This window comes from Rissa tridactyla, chromosome 3 (assembly GCF_028500815.1).
Source record: "Rissa tridactyla isolate bRisTri1 chromosome 3, bRisTri1.patW.cur.20221130, whole genome shotgun sequence".
Taxonomy (NCBI): Eukaryota; Metazoa; Chordata; class Aves; order Charadriiformes; family Laridae; genus Rissa; species Rissa tridactyla.
In genome coordinates, this window is record NC_071468.1 from 127,032,244 (window position 1) to 127,055,323 (window position 23,080).

General features: G+C 50.7%; 1 protein-coding gene across 8 annotated transcripts in view; it reads left to right on the forward strand.

Annotated features, from left to right (window-relative positions):
- The window catches only part of DTNB (dystrobrevin beta), a 230,043-nt gene that overhangs the window by 152,926 nt on the left and 54,037 nt on the right, over window positions 1-23,080 (forward strand). For 5 of the 8 annotated variants that reach the window (XM_054194714.1, XM_054194712.1, XM_054194715.1 and 2 more), the window contains 4 exons: window positions 457-542; window positions 2,790-2,903; window positions 7,040-7,136; window positions 13,756-13,776. In XM_054194714.1, the coding sequence (XP_054050689.1) occupies window positions 457-542; window positions 2,790-2,903; window positions 7,040-7,136; window positions 13,756-13,776 (318 nt within the window). The remainder of the gene's footprint in view (window positions 1-456; window positions 543-2,789; window positions 2,904-7,039; window positions 7,137-13,755; window positions 13,777-23,080) is intronic. The other 3 variants (XM_054194716.1, XM_054194718.1, XM_054194720.1) reach the window with 1 other exon arrangement.

Below are 23,080 nucleotides of genomic sequence, written 5' to 3' on the forward strand. Positions count from 1 at the left end.
TAAGCTATACGTTATTCTAACTGTTCTTCACCAGCTGGTGTACGGGAGGGTCAATGCTTCGCTAAAAGACTTTATGATAAAGGTGTAGCTGCGTCTTTTCCCAGGGAAGCCTGTCGGTGCGTTAGGAACAGACAGGTACGCTGTGGTTTTTTCTGAAGGTCTTTTAAAAAAAAAAAAAAAAAAAAGGGGGCAAATAAAATTCTGCAGAGGGCTAGTGAGGACGGTGAGCCGGGTCAGCCTTTCAGCAGCCGCCCACCCTGAGATCAGGGAGCAGAGCGGCGTCTCCGTGTGCCCCCGTCGCCCGTCTCGGCACAGCCCTTTTCACAGCTCTGCAGCCGGGGCTGTGGGTATCGCCCCACGGCATCCAGGAGATACGGGGCCGGATCCAAACCGTATCGTACGCGGTAACAGGTAATGAATATTTTGTCTAATTTTTCTCTGTTCCTCACCCACCAGCCTCGCCCACCGACAGACCTGGGTTTCAGCTTTGATGCCAATAAACAACAAAGACAGCTGATAGCGGAGCTGGAAAACAAAAACAGGTAAAAAGCGAGCTTTGATCAGTATTGTTTTAGGAACAACGTTTGAGGAGAGAAAAAAACTTTAGTCCTTGTGCTTTGTTGTTTTTAACCTTTGGTGTTATATTAAGCAGATTGTTTCCCTAGATCTTTTGTTGAGAGGTGTAGCTGCCTCGTTACCCGGTTAGCTGGGTGCGGATGCAGCTGCGGTGCCCTTGTTCCCCGGGGAGGATCTTCTTCACTGATCTTCTTACCATCATCTGAACTGGCGCCGAGCCCCAGGAGCTGCATCGCTGCCGGGTGTTGCTGTCTGCAGCCCCAGCAAACTTCTCGCAGCAGGAAAATAAATCAGCTGCGAGGTAGTGGAGCAAGCAGGTTGAAAAGCCAGGGTGGGTAAATTCAGCTTGAAAAGGATGAGGGTTATTTTTCCTTTTGCTGGAAAACAAAAACGTCTGAGGAAGCTGGGAGGGCTGGAAGAAATAGGAGATGGGCTGTAGGAGAGATGGTTTCCTCCTTCTGGCCACGAGCCGGCACCGTGCGCTGGCAGCCCAGAACCCCCCCGCAGCCTGGGCTGCATCCCCAGCAGCGTGGGCAGCAGGGCGAGGGGGGGATTCTGCCCCTCTGCTGCGCTCGGGGGAGACCCCCCTGCAGTGCTGCCTCCAGCGCTGGGGCCTCGGCACAGGAGAGACACGGAGCTGTTGGAGCGGGGCCAGAGGAGGCCCCGGAGATGCTGGGAGGGCTGGAGCCCCTCTGCTGGGAGGACAGGCTGAGAGAGCTGGGGGGGTTCAGCCTGGAGAAGAGAAGGCTCCGCGGAGACCTTCCAGCCCCTGCCAGTCCCTCAAGGGGCTCCAGGAAAGCTGGGGAGGGACTCTGGAGCAGGGAGGGGAGCCGTGGGACGAGGGGGAAGGGTTTTACACTGGAAGAGGGGAGATTTGGATGAGATATTGGGAAGAAATCCTTTGGTGTGAGGGGGGTGAGCCCCTGGCCCAGGTTGCCCAGAGCAGCTGTGGCTGCCCCATCCCTGGAGGGGTTCAAGGCCAGGTTGGCCGGGGCTGGGAGCAACCTGGGCTGGTGGGAGGTGTCCCTGCCCAGGGCAGGGGGTGGGACTCGATGGCCTTTGAAGGTCCCTTCCCACCCAAACCATTCCGTGATTCTGTGGATCTTCTTGCTGCAGAGGGACTGTTAAGGAGATCGCTGTTTTTATCGCAGTATTGCATTGGCACTTACCCCTTCCTCAGCAGCCACATCTCAAGCTCATGTTTCTCTGTCTGCGATGGTGCAGCTCCAAAGACCCAGCCATTGAGCAGCTGCCAACCCCATGTGCCGTACGGCACCGGTAGGCTCAGAGTTGCCCACAGAGCCTCCCTGTAGCCCGGTGATGTGCTCTCCTGGTAGCCGCGCTGGGGTCCAGCCACACCTGGGCAGCGTGTCTGAGCTCGCTGCCTGCATGGCCCCGGCCAAGGCATCCTCAGCGCAGCGGGTGCGACCCTGCTTCGGGTCGGCTTGGAGGAGAACCAGTTCCTGGAGAGCAGCTCCGTCCCCGCACCCTCGCTGCGCTGCCGAGAGACCTTGCGGGCGCTTGAAATCATTCCTCGAGATCACAGATAAGGGAGATCTCTATCAGCACGGGTACGGGACCATGCAAGGGGAGCTGCTCAGCAGTTTTAAAAAAGAGCAGGAGCGGGTAGAATTAGAGATTATAATCTTCGCTCCCAGGAGGATTTTATTTCCATTTTAATAAGTGAGTCCTTGGCCGTGGGTGCTGCGTTCCCTCACCTCCGGCTACACAAAGCTGGCTGATGCCCTTCCCCTCGTGCGTTTGTCTCTAGGTCTATGAGCTGCTCTTCTCCCTCCTCCTGCCGACCTCCGGCAGGCCGGCACAGGGCGGCGGGAGGATAACGGTGCTGGCACGGCTGGGGACGCCGGCGGTGCTGCCTCCGAGCCCCTCCGGCAGCACGTGCCATGCCCATCGTGCTGAAAATGGAGCTTTTCCCCTCTTAGAGCAGCCTCTGAGCCCACCCTGCACGGGAGGTTTTGGAGAGGCATTGCCAGCGTATGGCACACGAGTGATTTCATACTACTTATTAAGTAATAAGTTTTCCGTGTGTATGACAGCAATTCACAGGATTGGGTTTGGGTCCGTGCCAGTCCTACGCCAACAAAATTGCTGCGCTTAGGCCAAAAGAGCGCTTGAAGGGCTAGAACAGTATTTAAGAGCAGTGCCGGGACTGACCTTCTTCCTCTTTAATCTGCCCTCTGTCGTTCCTACAGAGAGATACTGCAAGAAATTCAGCGCCTCAGGCTGGAACACGAACAAGCCTCTCAACCCACCCCCGAGAAAGCCCAGCAGAACCCGACTTTGCTGGCCGAGCTCCGGCTGCTACGGTAAAAGAAATCCCCAAAGTTGGTGCGCGTTCGGTGCCCGGGGCCTTCAGCCCATGTGTGGCGCGGAAAGGGCAATCGCAGCACGTCTTGGGGGATGCGAAGTGTTATTTTAAACTGCCGAATTCTGAAGACTTACTGCATATTGCAATTTGCCTTTTTTTTTTTTAAGTGGTTTTAGAAGTAAATAAAAATATGTCTTAAAATGAATCCTGTTTGTATAGTTTAGAAAACTGTAAAGAAGAAACGGATAGGAAAAACGAGCCGAAGTGGCGTTAACTGCTTACCCTTTGCTGTGCAGAGGAGTGGAGCTGACGATGAATGTCAGCTGTTTGATTAGTCGGTGAAGCTCCGAAAGTTCATACCTACAGACAGTCAGGCGTCCATCCAGAGTTGGAGAACGACCTTCAGAGCCTCTATGATGAAGTTTGCGTTTTGAAGTGACAGGGAAAAATCGTCAGTTTTTAGAGCATAAAGCATTCCGCAGTTTGGGTAGTCACAAGGGCGTTCTCTGGCTGTATTTTATTCCATCTTTGTTACCCGTTAGTTCGGAGCTCAGCCTTCAGAAACGCCGTCTGTGATCCGAAATGGGTTCTAAACCCTGAGCTCCGGGCGGCAGCAGCTCCGCGCAGACGGCGTTGGGTGTCAGCCCTGGGGCAGCCTTCCCCTGCCCCCTTCCGCAACGGCACCGCTGCGTCTGCTGCCCGGGGTGTCCAAAGGTTTTCCATAAAGTGCCGGAGCGACAGCGACCGCAGGCAGCGCCTGCAAGGTGTGAGCCAGCCCCCTGTCCCAAAATCTTCATTGCTGCTTCTGTCATTACTTTTTCATACTGCGTCTGCTTCACTATGGTACCTTTGGGTATCTCACTGATGGTTTTCGTTCCATTACCTAATGATAATAGCTCATAGATTTTCTAGCTTTACGCTTTACGTAGCTATGTATATTTTTTTTTAAATGTTTGAAAAGCTGGAGAGGATGCAGAAGGTTCTGGAAGAGGTGGAGAAAAAAGAGCTCATGGGGCAGCTGGACGTGTTTGACCCAGCAGAGAAAGAGAGAAGAACCAAGAGCTTAAGCTGGAAACCAGCCACGTTCAGACCATAAATAAAACACACGCGTTTTAACAGGAGGCGACAACCTCAAGAGCAGTGATGGAGTTTTCAGTCTCTAGATGTCTTTCCTGAAGGCGTTTTTCCAAAAATGCGGGTTATTGGGAAGAAAACAGAGCTAACCAGCAGGAATTAGACGGCCGGTATTTTGCTAGAGACAAAAAAGCTGAACGATCATCGTAGCCACTTCTGGTCTTCAACTGTGTAAACACCACTGGCAAATAGAAGAGTGGCAGAAGAAAAAAAAGATTGGATTAAGGATGTAAAGCCTGTCAGGTCATCACTATTGTCCCGCCTGGCCTTCTGTATAGCAGGGGCTGGGAAACTCTCCCTGCAGCGCTCCTGCAGAGCCCTAAAAACAGGTTTTCCAAATCCCGGGCTCTGCCTTTAGCTTGCGGTGAAGTTCCCTCTGAGGCCCCCGCATCCTGTGCACAGGCCTCAGCAACCGCCCGCGGTGACTCGTCTCGCTGCTGCTGTAGGTACAACTCGCGGTAGCTTTCTTACCGCCAAACATCACTCGTTAATAAACTCAAACCCACATTCATTTCCTTGACTGCCTAGCGTCACGGTGGAAGCTCCCAATTAGCAGGTTATCTGTGATGTGAACGCCATGGCTAACGAGGAGACGTGCCCTGAGTCTGGTGAGGAGCGGCTGAGGGAGCTGGGGGTGTTCAGCCTGGAGAAGAGGGGGCTGAGGGGAGACCTTCTCGCTCTCTACAGCTCCCTGAAAGGAGGGGGTAGCCAGGGGGGGTCGGGCTCTTCTCCCAAGGAACAGGCGATGGGACAAGAGGAAACGGCCTCAAGTTGTGCCAGGGGAGGTTTAGGATGGATATTGGGAACAATTTCCTCCTGGAAAGGGTTGTGAAGCATTGGAAGAGGCTGCCCAGGGCAGTGGTGGAGTCGCCATCCCTGGAGGGATTGAAAAGCCGGGCAGACGTGGTGCTGAGGGCCATGGGGTAGTGGTGGCCTTGGCAGGGTTGGGTTGATGGTTGGACTCGATGATCTGAAAGGTCCCTTCCAACCCAGCCAATTCTGTGATTCTATATGGAAGCACACATTACCAAATGATCTCAGGTGCCGTGCAGAATTTAGGCTGTGAAAGCATGAGGAAGATAATCCATGGAAACCACCGTGTCCCCGCCCCGTGACACCAATGTGCTGGGTGGCATTTGGCTGCAGGTCTGTGGGATGCTCCTGCAAGTGCCGAGGACCCGTTACCCCCCAGTGTGTGCCTCAGGCCGCATCTCTCCATTTGTCCCTATGGGCTGTCCTGGCTTTTTCTTCAAAGAATATTTAACAGCCTTTGTCACTGACAGACAGTATCTCCTCCTTCTTCACTGGAGGTCATTGAAACAGAAATTGAATAACGTCAACCAAAATCAGACACACGCATTGCTGTTGGTTCTTGATGAACAGCCACATGTGCAGAGCTATACTTATTTAATATCTTGATTTTTACATCATTTGTAGTTGTTAACCACGAGCCCCTGGCCCAGGTTGCCCAGAGAAGCTGTGGCTGCCCCATCCCTGGAGGGGTTCAAGGCCAGGTTGGCCGGGGCTGGGAGCAACCTGGGCTGGTGGGAGGTGTCCCTGCCCAGGGCAGGGGGAGGCACTGGGTGGGCTTTAATGTCCCTTCCCACCCAAACCAGTCTGTGATTCTATAGAACAAAAAGCTACAGGCTTTGAACTGACCTCGAGAGAGCAAAAGGAGTGTATAGAGAGATAAAGCTGTGTCTCTGGGGGGGTTTAGCACGTTCTAGGTGACCAGGCAGGTGTAATCATCTCTTGATTGCTGTATTTTTGTGATATGTTTTGGCATTTAATAACCATATTCTTCAAAATGCAAAAAAGATGTTGAAAGAAATACCCAGGATAGTTAATACTTCGTAGTCGTCTGTTGTTTTAAGAACCAGTGTAGAAACACGTTCCTCCCATTACGTCGTCTTGGCCGTTTTCTGGCCAGGGTGTGTGCGCTCGTGCTGTGCCATATTCACCGTCACCATCACAAAAGCAAGCCAGACCCAACGCATTTATTCAAAGTAAATGGCCAGTTTCTGTTCCAGATTCTGACGTCCAGTTGGTGTTTCTAAAACTAGTCGGTTATTAAAATTCCCAGAACGATTTATCCATAATATATCACGTGAGAACACAGGTAGAATCTAAGGCATTTAAAAATTCAGTCTATAGTATGTGGTGCCTTTAACCTTGGATTAAGACATTATGATGTCCACAAAAATAACTGTAGATGCATAAATCAGCCTTCCCAGTCTGTTCTTGTTCTGGTGGTTGTTTATCATTACCTCGGATTGTGATTTGTGGGCGCCGGCATTTCTTAGATCACATAAGACGCCAGACGTCTGACGTGTTGACATTCATCTTTGAATTTCTCTTTATATTAGTCACTTCTTTATTTTTTTAAATATCAAACAAAACCAATCAGTCGTATCTTAAATATCCGACAGGTAGGCCTCTGTAGAAATAGGGTGGTTTTCCGGCGCCGAGGAGAGGGAAGGCGCCTCGTCGGCGCCTGTTCCTGTCACCTGGGTTCTGGCGCGGGGAACACGTCGGGTGTTGTACGTCACCCGGCTGGGCAGAAATGGCTGTGCCAAGGCTCCATCCACACAGGTGATGGCGGGTCCTTTCCAGACACCTGCGGCCCTTTCTCCTCTTTTTTGTTTTCCTCCCATAGCTCCTTCTTGCTTCTCTGAAAGCTCTGCGGGATGCCTGGCTCTGGCACTAAGAGAGTTCTGAAAAGGAAGAAAAAAAAGCAGGCTTTTTTGCTCAAAATGCGGTGCTCTTGACAAGGGCTTCCTACTACCGAGTGCAGATTTCTGGATTTTAGGTGGAAAGCCTGATTGCTATATTTAGCTTTCATGGGCATTGTACTGTGCTTTGCTCTGTATTTTTTTTGAAGTTGGAAGCAGGGGGGAGCGGTGAACACCAAAGAGGCAGTTACGTGGGTGAATCTCCTGAAGCGGTTTTGAAATGCCCCAAGTTTATTTTCTGACTCTTTCTTTCGTGTGTCCGGCACAGGCAGAGGAAGGATGAGTTGGAGCAGAGGATGTCTGCGCTGCAGGAAAGCAGGAGGGAGCTGATGGTGCAGCTGGAAGGGCTGATGAAGCTGCTCAAGGTAGGGCTTGTCCCGTCGGAAGCGCCGCGCGTCCTGCTCTTCCCGGGTCGGGAATTCACTGCTGCTGCCCTGAGGTTCCCGCTTCGCTGCCGTACCCTTGTAAATACGTCATGAGGAACAGAAAGAATTTGCAAAAAGCCATTTCCATGCTGGCTCCGCGCGTTGGTGCAGATGGGTAACGGGTTTTCAGGTTTCAGGTTTTCAGGATTTTCAGGTTCACGTGCTGCTGCTTTGGTTAAATAATATCAAGAGCCGTAAGATTTGGAAGGCTTTAAAGAAGTGTTAGATTTGGTAATCATCAACCGCATGCGGTTCCGGGTAATAACGCAGTTTTTCCAGCTCGAACTGGAGAATAAACTGGGAGCTCTAGTCCCCGCGGTACAGACCATGAATCCCCAGAGCCGCGGTGCTGCCTTTCACCAGGGGACACGACACTGTCCCTGCGGCCTCTGGGGGGTGTTTTGGCTTTAGCGTGTGATGGTGGTGGCTCTCATCTAGAGTCGATGTTGTTTGGGTTTCTGGTGAGGGTCCGTTACTGTCTGTTGTAGAGTCCTGCTGGAGTTGAGCTCGCAGCGGATGACTGTGGTCTGAAAGCCTGTTGCGCCTGTATTCTTTCCATTCTCTAAATTGGACAAGAGCCTCTCTAGAAAGTGAGTGGCGAAACACTGGCCTGACCCAAAGAGCTTTTGGTCTAAGACAGGGTGCAACAAAGATGCTGCAGGCAGCGGGAGGAGTGGGAGAGGGACCGCCGCAGTGGCACGGGCAGGAGCAGCGCCGGGCTTGTGGGTGAGCTACGGGCACGACTTGGGAGTTCCACAGAAACTGTCTGCACTCGAAGGTGATAATGAATTCACGTCGTCTGTGAATCTAAAGTGCAGTCGCTCCTCACGTTCGCCTTGCATTCCGGATCAGGAGGGCCTGTGGTCACACACGCTCCGGAGGTGCCTGTTTGGTTTAGTTCCCCTGTGCAGACGAGCACGTTGGTTGGGAAGTATTTTTTTTTTTAAGTCAGTGGTTCTGCACACTGTCATTTTTTTTTCCCTGTTCAGCCTGTTAACGTCTGTCTGCTAAAAATTTGAAGCCAATCCCTTGCTAAATTCACCTGGATTTCTTCAGACCCCAGATCTGTGTAAGTTGAAGCGTGGTATCTCTGAAAAGGGGCATCCAAAACTGAACTACAGATTTAGGAAAGTATAAAAAGTCATTGCATCAGAAACAGTTTGGTCCTTTGTGGTTGAGGTGACCATGGTCTGAGCATTTTTCTTGCACGTTTGAGGAACGATATCAGTATGCACATCTGCTCTAAGCTGGTGACAAGCTCTGGTGGGACTTTCTGGAGCCCCTGTTCTTTCCAAAGCGCTCGTAAGCCTTCACAGATGGATTCTCCCGAACAAAGACCTGATGAATTCTCCCAAACACGACCTGATGCAAATGCCATCGTCTCGTTAGGGTGAAGGGCTGTTCTGTTGGCTGGCTTGGCTTTCTGCTCTTCCACCTGGAAAGCCTCGAAGGCCAGGTGGACTACCTTTCTCGGATGCCCCGCTCTGAACCTGAGCGACCCGTGGAGCTTTGTCCACCCATCTGCCCGCTCGGCCATCGCACTCTCATCTCCCGAACGGCGTGTGGTCCCTCCCGCCCGGCCGGTCAGACACGTGGACCGTTGTGTGGAGCAGCAGAAGACGTCAGCGTCAGTAACACCGCCGTGAGGAGAGCGCGGAGGGAGCTGCGCCGGGAAGGGAGCACGAGCAGCAGATGCTGCAACTGGGGAGACACGGGAGGGAGGAGCGAGGGTTGCGGAGCAGGGAAGCGAGCCATAAGTGACTCACATGCGATAAACTAATGTTTTTAGGACCCATTCACTGGGCTGAATCATGCAGTTCAATAACGAGCTTGTCAGAAGCTGTACCGACATCTTCTAGGCTGCGTTATGCAGAAGGTTGGGTTAGGAGCTGGCTCTTACTAGGCTTCTCATTTATGACTCTGGGATCTTTTAATTCCCCCGGTTCCCAAAATTGTTTAAAAACTACAAGGGCCGCTAGGACTGGGTACAAGGAGGAACCTCTTCCCCATGAGGATGCTCCAGCAGTGGGGCGGGCGCCCAGAGAGGTTGTGCCTTCTCCATCCTTGGAGGCTCTAAGCCGCCTGCTCGGGGGTTACCTCGGCCCTGTTCTGCCTGAGCTCCATCCAACCCGACCTGCCCACGACCCGGGACTACTGCGGCGCTTTGGTTCCACATGTGGCACATCATGGTTCTTTGCATTTCCCCTTCTTTGCTTTCTATGGGGCCTGGCGGCTCCTCTTCGGTTAAAGCATCTTCCAGAGACATCTGTTCCTGAGCCGAAGAAATCAAAAATGGAAAATTCCCTGCCAATGCAAATTTGCTCGCACAGTTAAAAATTTATGCCTCATTTTCAGTTTTAATGTATTTAGCTTCGGTTTACAGCCATTGGCTTTGGTACATGTGGTTCTCCCTCCATTAAATTAAGGAGTACTTTAGCGCCCCGTTTTTTTCCTACGCAGATACTTACTCATCTCAGTGGAGGCACTTCTCAAGCTTGTTTTTTAAATCAGTTAAACAGGTAGAGCTTTTCTGAGCTTCTCACAGTGCTGTACTTCAGTAATTTTTATGGTTGCTTTCTTTGCCTTCTCCGGATTTTTAATATAATTTTTTAAATTAGGAAAAAGCAAACTGTATATCGAACTCTTCCCCGACTCTTGGCAAGGCTATGCCGAGAGTTACGGGAGTTTCATCACTCTTCAGCACTATTTTCCTTTTTCTGCCTTTCTGCCCCAGTGAGTGCTCTTTGAAAGCTGTCAGTGACCCACATCTTACTCCGCGTAAAGGGCTTTATTTATTTCGCATCGTGCTAACTGGTTAATGACAGTGTGTTACATGTTTGGCCTCTGAAGGAACTGCAGATACGAAAATACATTACCTGTGCGGTGTTCCTTTAGAAGCCAAACTTGTAGTGCGTTCAGCGAGCAAAATCCCATTTATTTGGCAAGACCCCTTTTCCATGAAGTTGTAACGCTGCGTCTATTACTTATTAGTTGAGTCTTGGATCAGCGTTTCTGTTATTTCGAGTAAATTAATGACAGGGTAGGATGTTTATGCTTATTTAAGTCATCTTACTGCCCTTTCCGAATATCAGCGCGACACAGCGTGTTCCAGTCCTGAGTATTCCAAGATCTATTAAAAATTGCCGTCACCGGACCAGATAACTCCTCCTGTAATTATTTTAAGAATCCCAGCTGCAAGCTACCCAGGCCTGCTGATCTAAAAATATCATTTCTCGTAGATACTTTTTAACACCTTTTCTCATTATTAGTGGAAAGGACTTCACTGTTTGCTGGTAGAAACTACAAGGGGAAAGTACTATTAGTCAAACACGGAACAGAAACGCTAATTCCTCTTCCCCTATTAAGACTTTTACCATGACGGTCAAGAAGCCGTACACACCACCGCAAAGGCTTTGTTTTGTTTCTGATATTTGTGTTCATTTCAAAGTCTCCTTTTTGGTGGTTTTAGCCCTGCCAGACACAAATTTTTCCCGCAAAGTTTTAGCTTCTCTCGTCATTTGGTGCACTTCAAAAATTTTCATTTATAATTTACATCAGCTGTTAAGCTTTTATGGTTTTTTCCATTTTCTTATGCGGTATTTTTTACATTTTTAATGCTGCCTTCATTTCACCATTTAGAGCCGGATTCAGCTTACCTAACTTGGGTTGTCTGGCAGTTTGGTACCTCGGCTCCCTCTGTAAAGAGAGGAGAGGGAGGAAAGCCTACATTCGGAAGGACATAGCTGTTCTCGGGAGGTTCATCCCATCTCCCCATGGCGAGCCATGCTGTCGTCGTTGGCCTCAGAGCAGAGAGGGGCTCTTGACTCGGAGGTGATCAAAGCCCCATGATTACCATCCTGCTCTGATGGTCATTAGCCCGCACAGTGACCTACCCAGGCCGTTGCAACTTGGAGTTAAGGTTGGTTTTTGCATCGAGTGTCCTTCCACATCTTATGGCGACCTGTGTTGATGCTCCTTGCAGGAGGTTTCCGTTACAGGGATTTGTCGGTGGTCTGCCCCCAGGGAGAAGTTCTGGCCGTTCAGCTCTTCACCAAGTGCTGTCATTGGTGTCTTCTGCTGGGTCATCCCATGTGAGACCCCAGCTGTATCTGTCAGGGTGAGCTCGTTAGTGCCAGACCGCGTTCTTTGGACCAGCACTCGCCTACGAGCTCTGCTGGTGGCGTGGTCGCCGACGTGCCCATGGAGCAGAGCTACCAGCGCTGTCCCAAACCATCTCCAGCCACCACCCAGACAGGTGCCCAGACCTGTTCCTGGGAGGCAGTTTGGATGAGGCCACTTTGATCAGGGTAAGCACGGATGTGTTTAATAGCGTAGCCTCCGAGCCTGCAGAGCTGCCGCAGTGGCCACCGTAGGGCTCCCACTGGCCACTCCCCTCCTGTCTCCTGGCCGCTCTAGCTAGTCCATAGTTAAGCAGATGAAGCCCCTTGCACGCGAGAAGCTGCCTGTCCCTCTGGGCTGGTCAGTGGCCACAACCTGTTGGTACTGTCGTCAGGGACTTTCTTCCAATATTTTCTATCATCTTTTCCCCATCCAGGACGTTGGCTCAGCTTTCCCGTTTTTCCCGAAAGTCTTCTGTAACACACCACGTGCCATTAGCTCTCTTCTAATAAGTAGTCGGCAGCGATGATTGTCTGCCTTCCTGCAGGGCTTTTGCTTCCAGCCACACGGATATTCAGCAGACGTATCCCATTTCACTTTTTCCATTTCCTCAACGGTAATTTCCTCGCTAGCTGATTTGATGATTTATCTAATAACCGCTCAGTCCTTCTAGCAAAGCTCCACGCCTCCTGAGGGGTATTTTTTCACATCTGTAGTTAATGCTAAAGCCTCATTTTTCAAACTAACAACTTTTTTTGTAGAGTGGAGACCATTTAAGATCTTTTTCCTGACCTGGCTCACCATCTAGTCCTGCGAGTCCCAGTGCCGGTAGGAGGAACGACTGGAAACATCTGGGAGCGCGGGGAGGGTAGCGCTGGCCTCCGCTGCTGATGCTGAGCCGCGGCTGAGTGGAGCCATTCCCTCCATCTGCTACCTCCGTCCCGAAATCCGCACCTGAAAGAACCCCAAGTCTTGGGAGAAAAATCCGAAAAGTACGTGCTCAGAAGTGTGGAATTCTGGGCGGTCGTTCCCAGGTATCTCTGCAGCGCCCTCAGCGCATGGTTAGGAGCACATCTACTACGGGGTCAGTGTGAAGGAGCTGCTCTAAATTAAGGGAGAGGTTCTGGTTAATCCTGCGGGATATCAGTGAGGGAAGGTGTATAAATGGGTTCGTGGATTTCAAGGCAAGAAGGAGCTTTCATTCCGTGAGTTTTATCTCCGTGACCTGAATTTCTGGGGAGACGTGCTTACCGGTGGTCCTGCTGCCCTCTGCACTGGCGGTCGGTGCCAAGCCAGCGTTGGAGGGGACACACACTGTTACCCTGACAAAGCTGTAATTAACTGTTGTTGCTGCGTAGATGAGTCATCAAAAACCTGCTGCCAGCCTTTCTGCTAACGCACGGTGTTGCTCCCTGCAGCACAGCTGCCGTGCTCCTCCACGCCACCCAGCCTGCCGGCAGAACGGCCCGTAGGACTCATAGTGCTTTTGATATATGCAAAGGCAAAATCTATGAAAACTTTGGAATTAGGAAAGAAACCCTCGACTATGTGCTACTTCGCTCATTCCCAGGAGTGCTCCTATAGCTGAAGTCAGAACGTGACCCCACTGCCCAGACAGGATCGCAGTGTACATTTCTCTGCTTCAAGAGAGGATAAATTCATCCGTGTTTCACTTTTTTTGGTCTTTTAAATTAGTAGCAATCCATACTGACAAACGCTGCATTGCAACAAGGGATGTTTTTTCTGGTCAGATTTGTCCTTACTCCGCGTCTTTGGTGCTCTTGCCTCCCCGGTTCTCCCCTCCCACTCCAGATCTGGTTACTGGCCGCTCGTTAATTTGCCCTTTGGAATCCCATCTGCAGAGGTCCCTGCAGGCCCGGTGGCAACGGGCACTCTCGGACCAAAGAGGTGGCGTTTTGCCTCTCAGGCAATGACAGTTTGGGTCTCTGTGATGGCAGACTCGTGCTCCCGGGGAAGCGAATGCCGTGCAGTGGTTGCACCCTCCAGGTGGTATTTCCAGAGTTTAGAGGACGGTGGAAAGGTGCCTTGGGGACAGGTGGAGAGTCCGGAGTAGGAGGAGTAAAGCCAGTAAAGGTTCTGCCTAGAAGAAGAGATATCCGTTGGATATCCCGTCCTGTGTCCAAGATGTCCGCGCTGTGGTGTCCGTCCCGTGTATGCAACTTTGGCCAACGCCAAAGGCCGTTGTAGACAAGAGTCGTCTTTTGCGAATGGAACAGGTGGCACCTCTGCGTTCCCACCACGGCCGTTGTGTCTAACACCCTTGTTTCCTTCCATGTCTGCAGATGTTTCTACAATTTGCCATGTTCTGTTCTTCCACTGGGTCTGTTGCGTGTTTTCTGTGTGTGCGTGTTTCCTTTTCATACGATAACTGATCTCTCCTGTTTCTCTCTTCACCTTTTTCATTTGGCAACGCTTACAGGAAGAAGAGCAAAAGCAGGCAGTAAGTTGACTTCAGTTTGTAGGTGATCTTTTCTTTCTGCATGAAAATGCAATTTTCTGTTAATTGGCTTGTATGCAAATAAACGCTGGGAATGTGGGGTCTTTCGCACTTGTAAATTTGAAAGCAGCCCTCATCAGTTTCCAGTAGAGCATGTTTTTGTGTATGTCCTTAAAGCTATTTCTCTCTCCCTTTCTAATTAAGTTTATTGCTGTGGGTACACAACTGGTGGCTGCGTTCATTATGTTTTTATAGAATTGTGCATGATCATCCGGGCTTGAAAATGTGGATTCTCAGCTGGCTTCATAATATATTTTGTTGGAGATTCTTTGGAGAATTTTACATGCTAAGAAAGCTTTCTTGTCTCTTCAGGAATCCTTTACTTTGCCTCCTTGCCACGTACAAGTCCATGCATGAAAACTAATTAATGACTTAATATTCTGGGCACGGATCCATATCATTCAGTCATGATATAGTCTCCTTGAATTAGTCCCACTATGCTCGTTGTAAACAGGATGAGTAAACTAACAAGAGACAAGAATGCATTTGCTTTGTTACTGATTTTCATCTGCTCTGCCCGCCTATTAAAACCCGAATCCTGTGTTGATTTCGGAATCCACTCCAGAGGGAGCCCTTTTGCTTTTCTCGGAAATAGCCAGATGTTCAATGTCTTCCCTCCAGCAGAACAAATTTTCGGTATTTTGGAACATGGTTTTCTGTACACACAAAGCTTTAATGAAGGTGAATCCTGTGTTTCTCATTGTTGGGGTTTTTTTACATGTTGTTTGTCAGATACTTGAATTGGATCGTTGATACATGGATTGGAAATCCTGGTGACTTATTTTTTGTAAGGAAATACACGTTTCTGGGTAACTTCTGCTGCTGAAAATGCTTCAGCGGTGCATGTGCTGAAATGGGCGTTTGGTGACTCCTGGATGGCCTTTTGTTAGGGTTCTGATATCAGTTTAAGAAGATGATGGTGGTAAGTGTGCGTCTTCTGTTGGAGCCCAGTTCATCCGTGGGTGATGCTGCCGGTGAGGATTTATCCCTGGGTTTGCAAAAGCGCCTTGCAGAAATCCCTCGGCTTAGTGAAGGGACCAGATTGCAGCATGTGGCAGCAATCTTCAAGGAATTTCCTGGAGGAAGGAAAACAACCAAGACACCACCATCCCTGTCCTCCAACTTCTGATGTGCAGGTGGAATGCTGTATCCTGTGTCATTCTCTTACCCAGCATCATTGCTAGGAATAATCATCTGTGTGGAAACGCAGCATTATTTTAGCTTGTTTTTCCTGCACCATGATGTTCATATTGATTGTGGATAAAGAAAAAGGGTAAATATGAGATCAAAGGAAAAATTGGCCCAATTTTACTTCCCTTCTTTCCCTGGAACACTGTGTGGGTAGGAGGATAAGAGAGCCAAAACTGACTGCTAAAATAATGTCAACACGTTGACATTCTGTCCAGTCCCATTCTGTTGGAATCTATGATGAATGAGCCAAAAAGGATTTGCAACTCAAGAAGGCAGGTTTTGACCAACCAAAGGACACGTTGCTGAGCTGTAGGAATGGAAACCGCATCCTTACATCTGCATGGGCTGAAGTAGCTTGAAACACTCCCCTCTTAACTATAAAGGTGCAGCCTGAAAAAGCTGGAAATCCCAGGATACAATGCTCCACTTGGCTGAGAAACACACAGAAATCACAAAATAGCTGAGGAGGAAAGGCATCTCTGGAGGTCATCTAGTCCAGCCCCCCATGCTCAGAGCTTCTCAGGACCTTGTCCCATCAGGGTGTGAGTATCTCCATCCAAAACCTCTCTGGGCGACTGGTTCTAGTGCTTTAGTACCCTCACCATAAGAAAGGTTTTTCTGTATTTTTAAAGGGAATTTCCTATATTTCCATTCCATTGCCTCTGGTCCTGTCACTGGATTGTCTCCCTTGACCTGCTGCCAGCACTCTCCTAACACAGCCCAGGATGCCGTTGACTTTCTTTGCTGGAAGGGTACATTGCTGGCTCATGTTCAACTTCTCTGCAGGATCCCAACGTCTTTTTCTGCCAAGCTGCTTTCCAGCCAGTCAGACGGTTATTCCTTCCCAGGAAGAGGACTTTGCAGCCTGTGTTGAACTTGATGAGGTCCCTCTCTGCCCATTTCTCCGGCGCTTGCAGTGTTGTCTGCAAATTCATTGAGGGTGCATGCTGCCCTGTCGTCTAGGCCGTTACTGAAGAAGTTAAACAGTACGGGCTCCAGTATGAAACCTTGAGGCGCACCGCTAGTAACTGTCCTTGAGCTGTCCTTGAGCCTTCACGTTGCTGATAACAACCCTACACATCACTCTGTATTGGTATCTGCACTGTTCTGGAAAGGAGGTAATGGCATACCTCCAGCTTGAAGTCCAGAAGAACTCGTTGGACCATATACTGGCTTCCCAATGCCTTCAGGACTTCATGGTCATCCATGTGCTCCAATAACAGAAACACTTGAATAAAGGGATGAGTGTCTGTGAGAGTGTGGGCTGCAGAAACACAACCAACTGAAGAACTTAAAAATATTCTGTCCTTTAGAACCTCTACCAGTTTTGGTAGCTCTAGACTCTCATCTTCCCTCTACGTGTGTATAAAACCCTACAGTAGCTAGGAAAGGTCTACCGTGTGCTCAGCCAGCCCCATCCTTGTGTCCACAAGCATGTGTCTTGGAAAAAGAAGTTAGAGGAGAAGAGCCTAGTCTGGTTAGTACCTCACAAAGGTCTACAGACTAGTCCAGAAACAGCAGGACCACGTATGAGGGAAAACATAGAACACTGTCTGAGTCCCGTGGAAGAGAATGCCCAAGTGCCTTAGCGATCTGAAGTGATGATCATCTCAACCCTTGACGAGATGGATTGGTTATGTGGCGGCAACATGAATTTACAGGAAGGGTTAAGGTGAGTAACAGGCAGAGTAACTGTCACCGATCCGGGACTGGCAGCACATCAAGAACGGTGGCATCAGCATCCACATTAGGAATTTCTGATTCCCCTTCACTGCTAAAGCCTTCTCCATATTGCTAGTAAGATTCCCAGAGACGGGTCAGAGAGGATCAGCTTTCTTGGCTATGTTCAAGCAAGTTGCTTGGCAAGAAAAACGGCTTCCTTAACAAAAAGCCGTCTCGATCATTCTGCATCTGAGACAGCGTACGCTGTATTCCAGGGGCTGAAGGTGCCCAGGTTAGTGTGGCCATTTTGAATGGCTTGACGGTGGTCACAAGCCAGCGTTCCACCTGCCACCTGGTGCAGCAAGGGTGCTTGGTGCATGTATTTGCCCCCAACTGGGGCAGTTGGTGCATGTATTTGCAGCCAGAGTGGTTGCGTGTGTAAGCGTTGGGTGGAGATCTTTGCTGCTCCTGGGAGGCGAAGAAGAACTTTCTTGGCTGCTGAGGTTGCCACCAAGTGCCCGCAGAAAACTGTGTGATAACGGACTTCCATCTCCAGCAAAAGACTAGGTGAGCACAGTGACATCTGAGAGACCAAACTCCAGTCACAAAAATGTCCTCAGCGGGCCGAGAAGCTGCTGTGTCTCTTGGGCAGTCTTGGTCAGAAAATCACGGCGAGCTGTAAGGAGTTCGTGTCAGGAGAGAGCCATCTTACAGGGAACTCCAGTAACTTCTGTTCAGAGTCGATCCCCTAGCAGGATTTTGAAAGTTTCTATACAGTCTTTCCCCTTGCAGGACTGTTCCTTGGAATCAACGGGGGCGAGTCCTGGTCGCGCCCTTGAGGGACAGTGCCTTGGGCAGAGAGATTATTCCAGTAATGGAGTATTAAGCCAGGCGGTATTCGTAGTCCACCACGCTATTCTCTGCTACTGCTAAGGTTGTTGTGTCCCAGCTAATAAAGATCTTTGCCAGCCTGGATCCTAATTTACAACAGGACTGTTTTCATGTCACAGCTGGTGAGAGCCTTAAATAATCTGCTAAATATTAAAACCTCTTTGTTTTATAGTCAAATGAACAGCCATCGGAACTGTACTGTTCAATAGTCAGAAGAACGTTAAGGGAATTCACAAAGATGTACATCACATGTATGATGTCTTTGGCCTGCAGTACAATTCATACAACAAATCCAGAGGAGCGTCAAGCGCTCGTACTCCCAACACGAGAGAACTTCTTTAATGCCAAACAGGCACAGAAACGGCTTCCCAGCGGAGGAGCTCACATGGGAGCGCTTAAACGCCGGAGTGGAAATCTTTTCCTTTCAGAAGATGGTGGGAACCATAGGACACAGCAGAGCAGACTGGGCGCGTGCATTTCGGGGTTATGTTACCGGTCAGGAGGAGTGGACACGCTCTCGCCCGACAATCCTCATGAAGTCGTGGGAGGGTTGCTCCTTAACCCTGTGGAGAGGGAGCCAGGGGTTCCCCTTTTCCTCCCGTCGTTCAGATGATTCAGAGTACGTGGATGGTACCTTTCAGGCAGCTTGAGAAGTGCAAGGGCAGCAGCGCACATACCTTCGATGGGGTGAACTTTCTTAATCAACAGCTGTAGTGAAGCTGAGCCCCGACAGCAAGCCAGGATGACACCTGCGTCCCTTCCCAAGAGATGTCGAAACCTGCAAGTGGAGCATTCCTGCCCTTGAAGAGCCCTATAGCAGCTGGAGAAGTCTCATCGTGTTGAATCTGAGAGTGCCGTTCAGTTTTTGCATCCATTTTTGCATCCTGTACGCCTCTCTGGAGTGGATCACATCTGGGTGACTCCCACCATCACATACTGATGCATTTTAACAAAAATATGAAGAATTCCGCCTAATGCCTCAACACTGCAAGTCCTCGTTCATCTGCAGGGTGTGCCTGTGGTCTCTGTGGATAGCAGCAACCTCTCGGCAGGGGCGGGTTGTGTCTGCCAGCTGCACAGCCAATATGACCCAGCTGGCTCGAATGACATTCATTTATACTCAGAACTGAAAAACTTCTCCGAAAAAAGTGGAAGACCACTTTCTGGAGGGTGGGAGTGGACAGTCCCAGGAGCACAATGTAGAACAAGACAAAACTGCCTGTTCAGGATCAATTTAAGGAAAGGACCAAATCTGGTTACCCACCACGCTGGCAGCCTTAGATGCCTGCTCTGGTTAAGCTGACGAGTATTGCAGCATGCAGGCTGCGTCTGTGCTCCTAAATGCACACAGAAAAATCCCGTGGCACTGAGGACAACCGGCATGAAGATGCCCGCCTCCGTGCTCGCGGATTTTCTTGGCCTCCAAGACCTGGTGGCTGCATGCAGGGTTGGGAATGGTGTGCCTGGGAACTGCCGGGGAATGTGCTAGCTGAAATGTGTCACAACTGTGCCAGGGAGCATTCTAACACTTAGATGCTGTAAATTATCTTGTTCCCGTGCCAGAAACACTCCTGGGTACGGTTCAATTCACTAATATAGACAGACACGGCTTTGGAATAAGCTTTGAGTTGGTGCCTCCTGACTAAGAGCCATGTTCACGGGCCTCCTGGAGGATATCAAACCTAGAAAGGCTCCCAAAAGAGGCATTTAGATGTTAAAGATTTGAAGTCGTGTAGGGAACTGGACCTCCATACCTACAGAGTTGATCTGTCAGTAGACATTTCGGAAAGGAAGGCTGGGTCTGTGCTGACATGGGGTATTGGAGGTGAAGACGACCTTCCCCTCCTCTTTAGTTGTCAGCATTGCCCCTAGCAGATGACATTTTCAGATGTGAGGAGGAAGGCTTGGCAGGGAATAGCCATGGAAATGCATCAGGATTGCTTTCTTGGAAGTCTCTTTGCTCTGATGGATCACACTGTCCTGTGGTGGTTGAGTGTCAGGTAAGAGACAAATCCCTGAATAATGTGGTGGTGCTTCCTATCACAATGGGATGAACGGGGTGAAATGTAGACTGAGGTGTGGAGCTGATGTCTGCAAAGACCTGGTTTCTGTCTGAAGAGAAAGAAAATCCCTCTCCCCACACCAGTAGAGCATGGTGAGAAGAGAAGGCTCCGCGGAGACCTTCCAGCCCCTGCCAGTCCCTCAAGGGGCTCCAGGAAAGCTGGGGAGGGACTCTGGAGCAGGGAGGGGAGCCATGGGACGAGGGGGAAGGGTTTTACACTGGAAGAGGGGAGATTGAGATGAGCTATTGGGAAGAAATCCTTTGGTGTGAGGGGGGTGAGCCCCTGGCCCAGGTTGCCCAGAGAAGCTGTGGCTGCCCCATCCCTGGAGGGGTTCAAGGCCAGGTTGGCCGGGGCTTGGAGCAACCTGGGCTGGTGGGAGGTGTCCCTGCCCAGGGCAGGGGGTGGCGCTGGGTGGCCTTTAAGGTGCCTTCCAGCCCAAAACGTTCTGTGGTTCTATGGTTCTTTGATTCTATGGTTCTCTGTTTCTATGATCAGTGAGTTTCTCTGGGCTCACGTCCGTTGCCAGCTGTGCCAAGCTTGCTGGGCAGAGCGGAGAAGATTGAGCATGGCTGGGCTGAGCAGCAGAGGAGAGTGAGTTGCTGCTTGTCTTTCGATTGCTTTGTCTGGTGGATGGTGGGGGCCAAACGCTGCAGAAGTCAGCCAGAGCCTTCCCGAATAAACGCGGTCATGGTTGGGTCTGGTGGCTTGGCATAAACCTGCTGCTGTTGGGGAGCAATGAAGAGGTGCACGAGCCTCTCCTGACGCTCGATGGGGACTGGGTGGGCTGTTGCTGTCAGGCCGGAGGGGATCCAGTCGTTCTGTCCCACTTTGGAGAGCACACGAATGGCACGAGGGAGTAAGTACAGTCCAACGCAGAAGGCAGACTAGAACAGTGGAGAGTGCTTAGATGTTTTTAATCCTGAACTGTAGTAACCAGAGATGTTTTCCAAAATAGCAGTTGGGAAAGCTGTTGGGGAGAAGTGTGGTTTTCCCGCTGCTCCCGCTGTCCCACAAAGAGGTAAGAGCCATAAGGCAGAAGGGTTTCTGCGGAGTCCCGCTCCATTCATGCCTTCCCTGAATCGCATTCCTCTCTACTTAATCACGGTTTGGATCGCACGGCCAGAAACAGGCAGGAGTTTGTTCAGTTTCTCGTCTTCCAAGTCCTGCCGTTGCTGAGAAAGACACGTGTGCCAAGTTCCAACTTTTAAGCCGCTACCATTTTTAACAAAGCTCTGTGCAAAAGCATCGCGGCTACACTTGCTCCTGACTTGGGGGAAAAATACGCTTATTCCTTCAGATGCACTTCAAAACCAGTGGAAGGGGTTGGGTTTATTTTCTAAACAGATCCTCTGTCAAGAGGCTGCCCAGCATGAAAATTTTTCAGTTTTTGTCTTCTAGAGATTTCTGTTTATTTGCATACTTTTTTGTTTTAATGTGCGTTATTTGGGAAAAGAGGATTGGAAGTGAAACGGGGTTAGAGCATTTTCACCAGGGCGCACAGCACTCACAGGCAGCAGTTCCTGTAGATTTATCGTGGGCGGTTCTAAGGAAACTCGAGGCTTGGTCGTGTGCCACATGTGCTCAGAGGGGCTCCCAGAGCCCCGAGAGCTTCTTTCTGTGTTCAGCGTATTCTCCCCCTCCTTCTGATGTCCCGTTTCGATGTTAATAAACTTGAAACGCAGTGGCTGCAGGAGAGGAGCGTCCTTGCTTTGGGAAGGCACGTCGTGCACCCCGGGACGTGGCAGCTCCTGCCGCTCGCTGGCCGTGCTGCCGGCTGGCTGCCGCGGAAGGGACGGCCTGAGATGCCTTTCCCTGGGGTGGAATGGCCGTGGCTCTGGGTCACACACCGCTCTGGTTGCAGTTCCCACCTGTGGCTCCTGGGCTGTTGCAGAAATTGTAGGGCCATCCCCTCCCATCCCCACGCCATGCCATCCCATCTCCATCCCATCCCATGCCATGCCATCTCATCTCATCCCCATGCCATGCCATGCCATGCCATCCCATCCCCATCTCCATCCCATGCCATCCCCACCCCATGCCATCCTATCCCATCCCCATCCCATGCCATCCCCATCCCATCCCATCCTATCCCATCCCCACCCCATGCCTTCCCATCCCATCCCCATCTCCATCCCATCTCCATCCCCTTCCCCATCCCATGCCACCCCATCCCCATCCCATCCCCAGAGCCCCCCTGCCCGGGGGAGCGGGGGCGAGGGGCAGAGCTTTGGAGGGAGGTTGCATGCAGGAAAGGGAGTGAAGGCTGGATGTAATATATACTGTGGCGCCTGTTCTGGAGGTCTCTTCAGGACAGTATCACGGATGGAATGATGCACTTCACTCGTAGAGAGAGGCAGCAATACATTTATTGATATAAAACATGCTTTAACAAAATTTGATAGTAAATGTGACAGTGTTTTAACAAGATTCGATGGCAAGACACACTTGGTTATTTACTGCATGGAGGATGGGGTCAGACAGAGCTGTCAGGGAGACCCTCCCGTTGAGGCAAGGTTTCAGAAAGGACCCCCTTGCCTTTCTAAACTATTTATGGGTGTAAGATGATTGACCTACAGTCATATAAGACTCCGGGGAGACCTTATAGCGGCCTTCCAGTAACCGAAGGGGGCCTACAAGAAAGCTGGGGAGGGGCTGTTTGCAAGGGCGCGTAGCGATAGGACAAGGGGCGATGGTTTAAACTAGAGCAGGGCAGGGTTAGATCAGACGTTAGGAAGAAGTTCTTCACACTGAGGGTGGTGAGACACTGGCCCGGGTTGCCCAGAGAGGGGGTGGAAGCCCCATCCCTGGAGACATCCAAGGCCAGGCTGGATGAGGCTCTGAGCAACCTGATCTGGTTGAAGGTGTCCCTGCTGACTGCAGGGGGGCTGGACGAGATGGCCTTTGGAGGTCCCTTCCAACCCCACACATTCTGTGATTCTATGATATTTGCATATTGAACACAGCACAAGTGTTGTGGTGAGGTGGGCGCATTGTCGTTAGCCCTTGGCTATTGTGTTGTTATCTGTCTCCCCAAAACCATGGTGAGCTGGGTGCAGCCATCACGACCAGGTGCACCCATGATGGCCACCATGGGTGGTTATCGCATGGGCAGGGTTATGGAGATAAAGGTCAGGTTGGCGGTGGAGCACACCATCACAGATGGTTAAATACAACCAGTTCTCCCTTATTTCTGCAGCGGGCCCTGGGGTGCCACAGGCACCAGAAGAACCCAGGTCTTGCAATGGGGAGGGTGTCTCAGCCCTGTGCCAACCTCCCTAATGCAGGTCCAGCACCCATCCTGCCAGCTCCAGGATAACTCCGGCAGATCTGGCGGGGTGCTCCTGCACTCCCCGGGAAGGCCAGGGTCTGAGGGGTCCCTTAGCAGCAGCACCGGAGCACAGAGCCGTCAGGCATCACCGTGTGCCCCAGCAAATAAATGT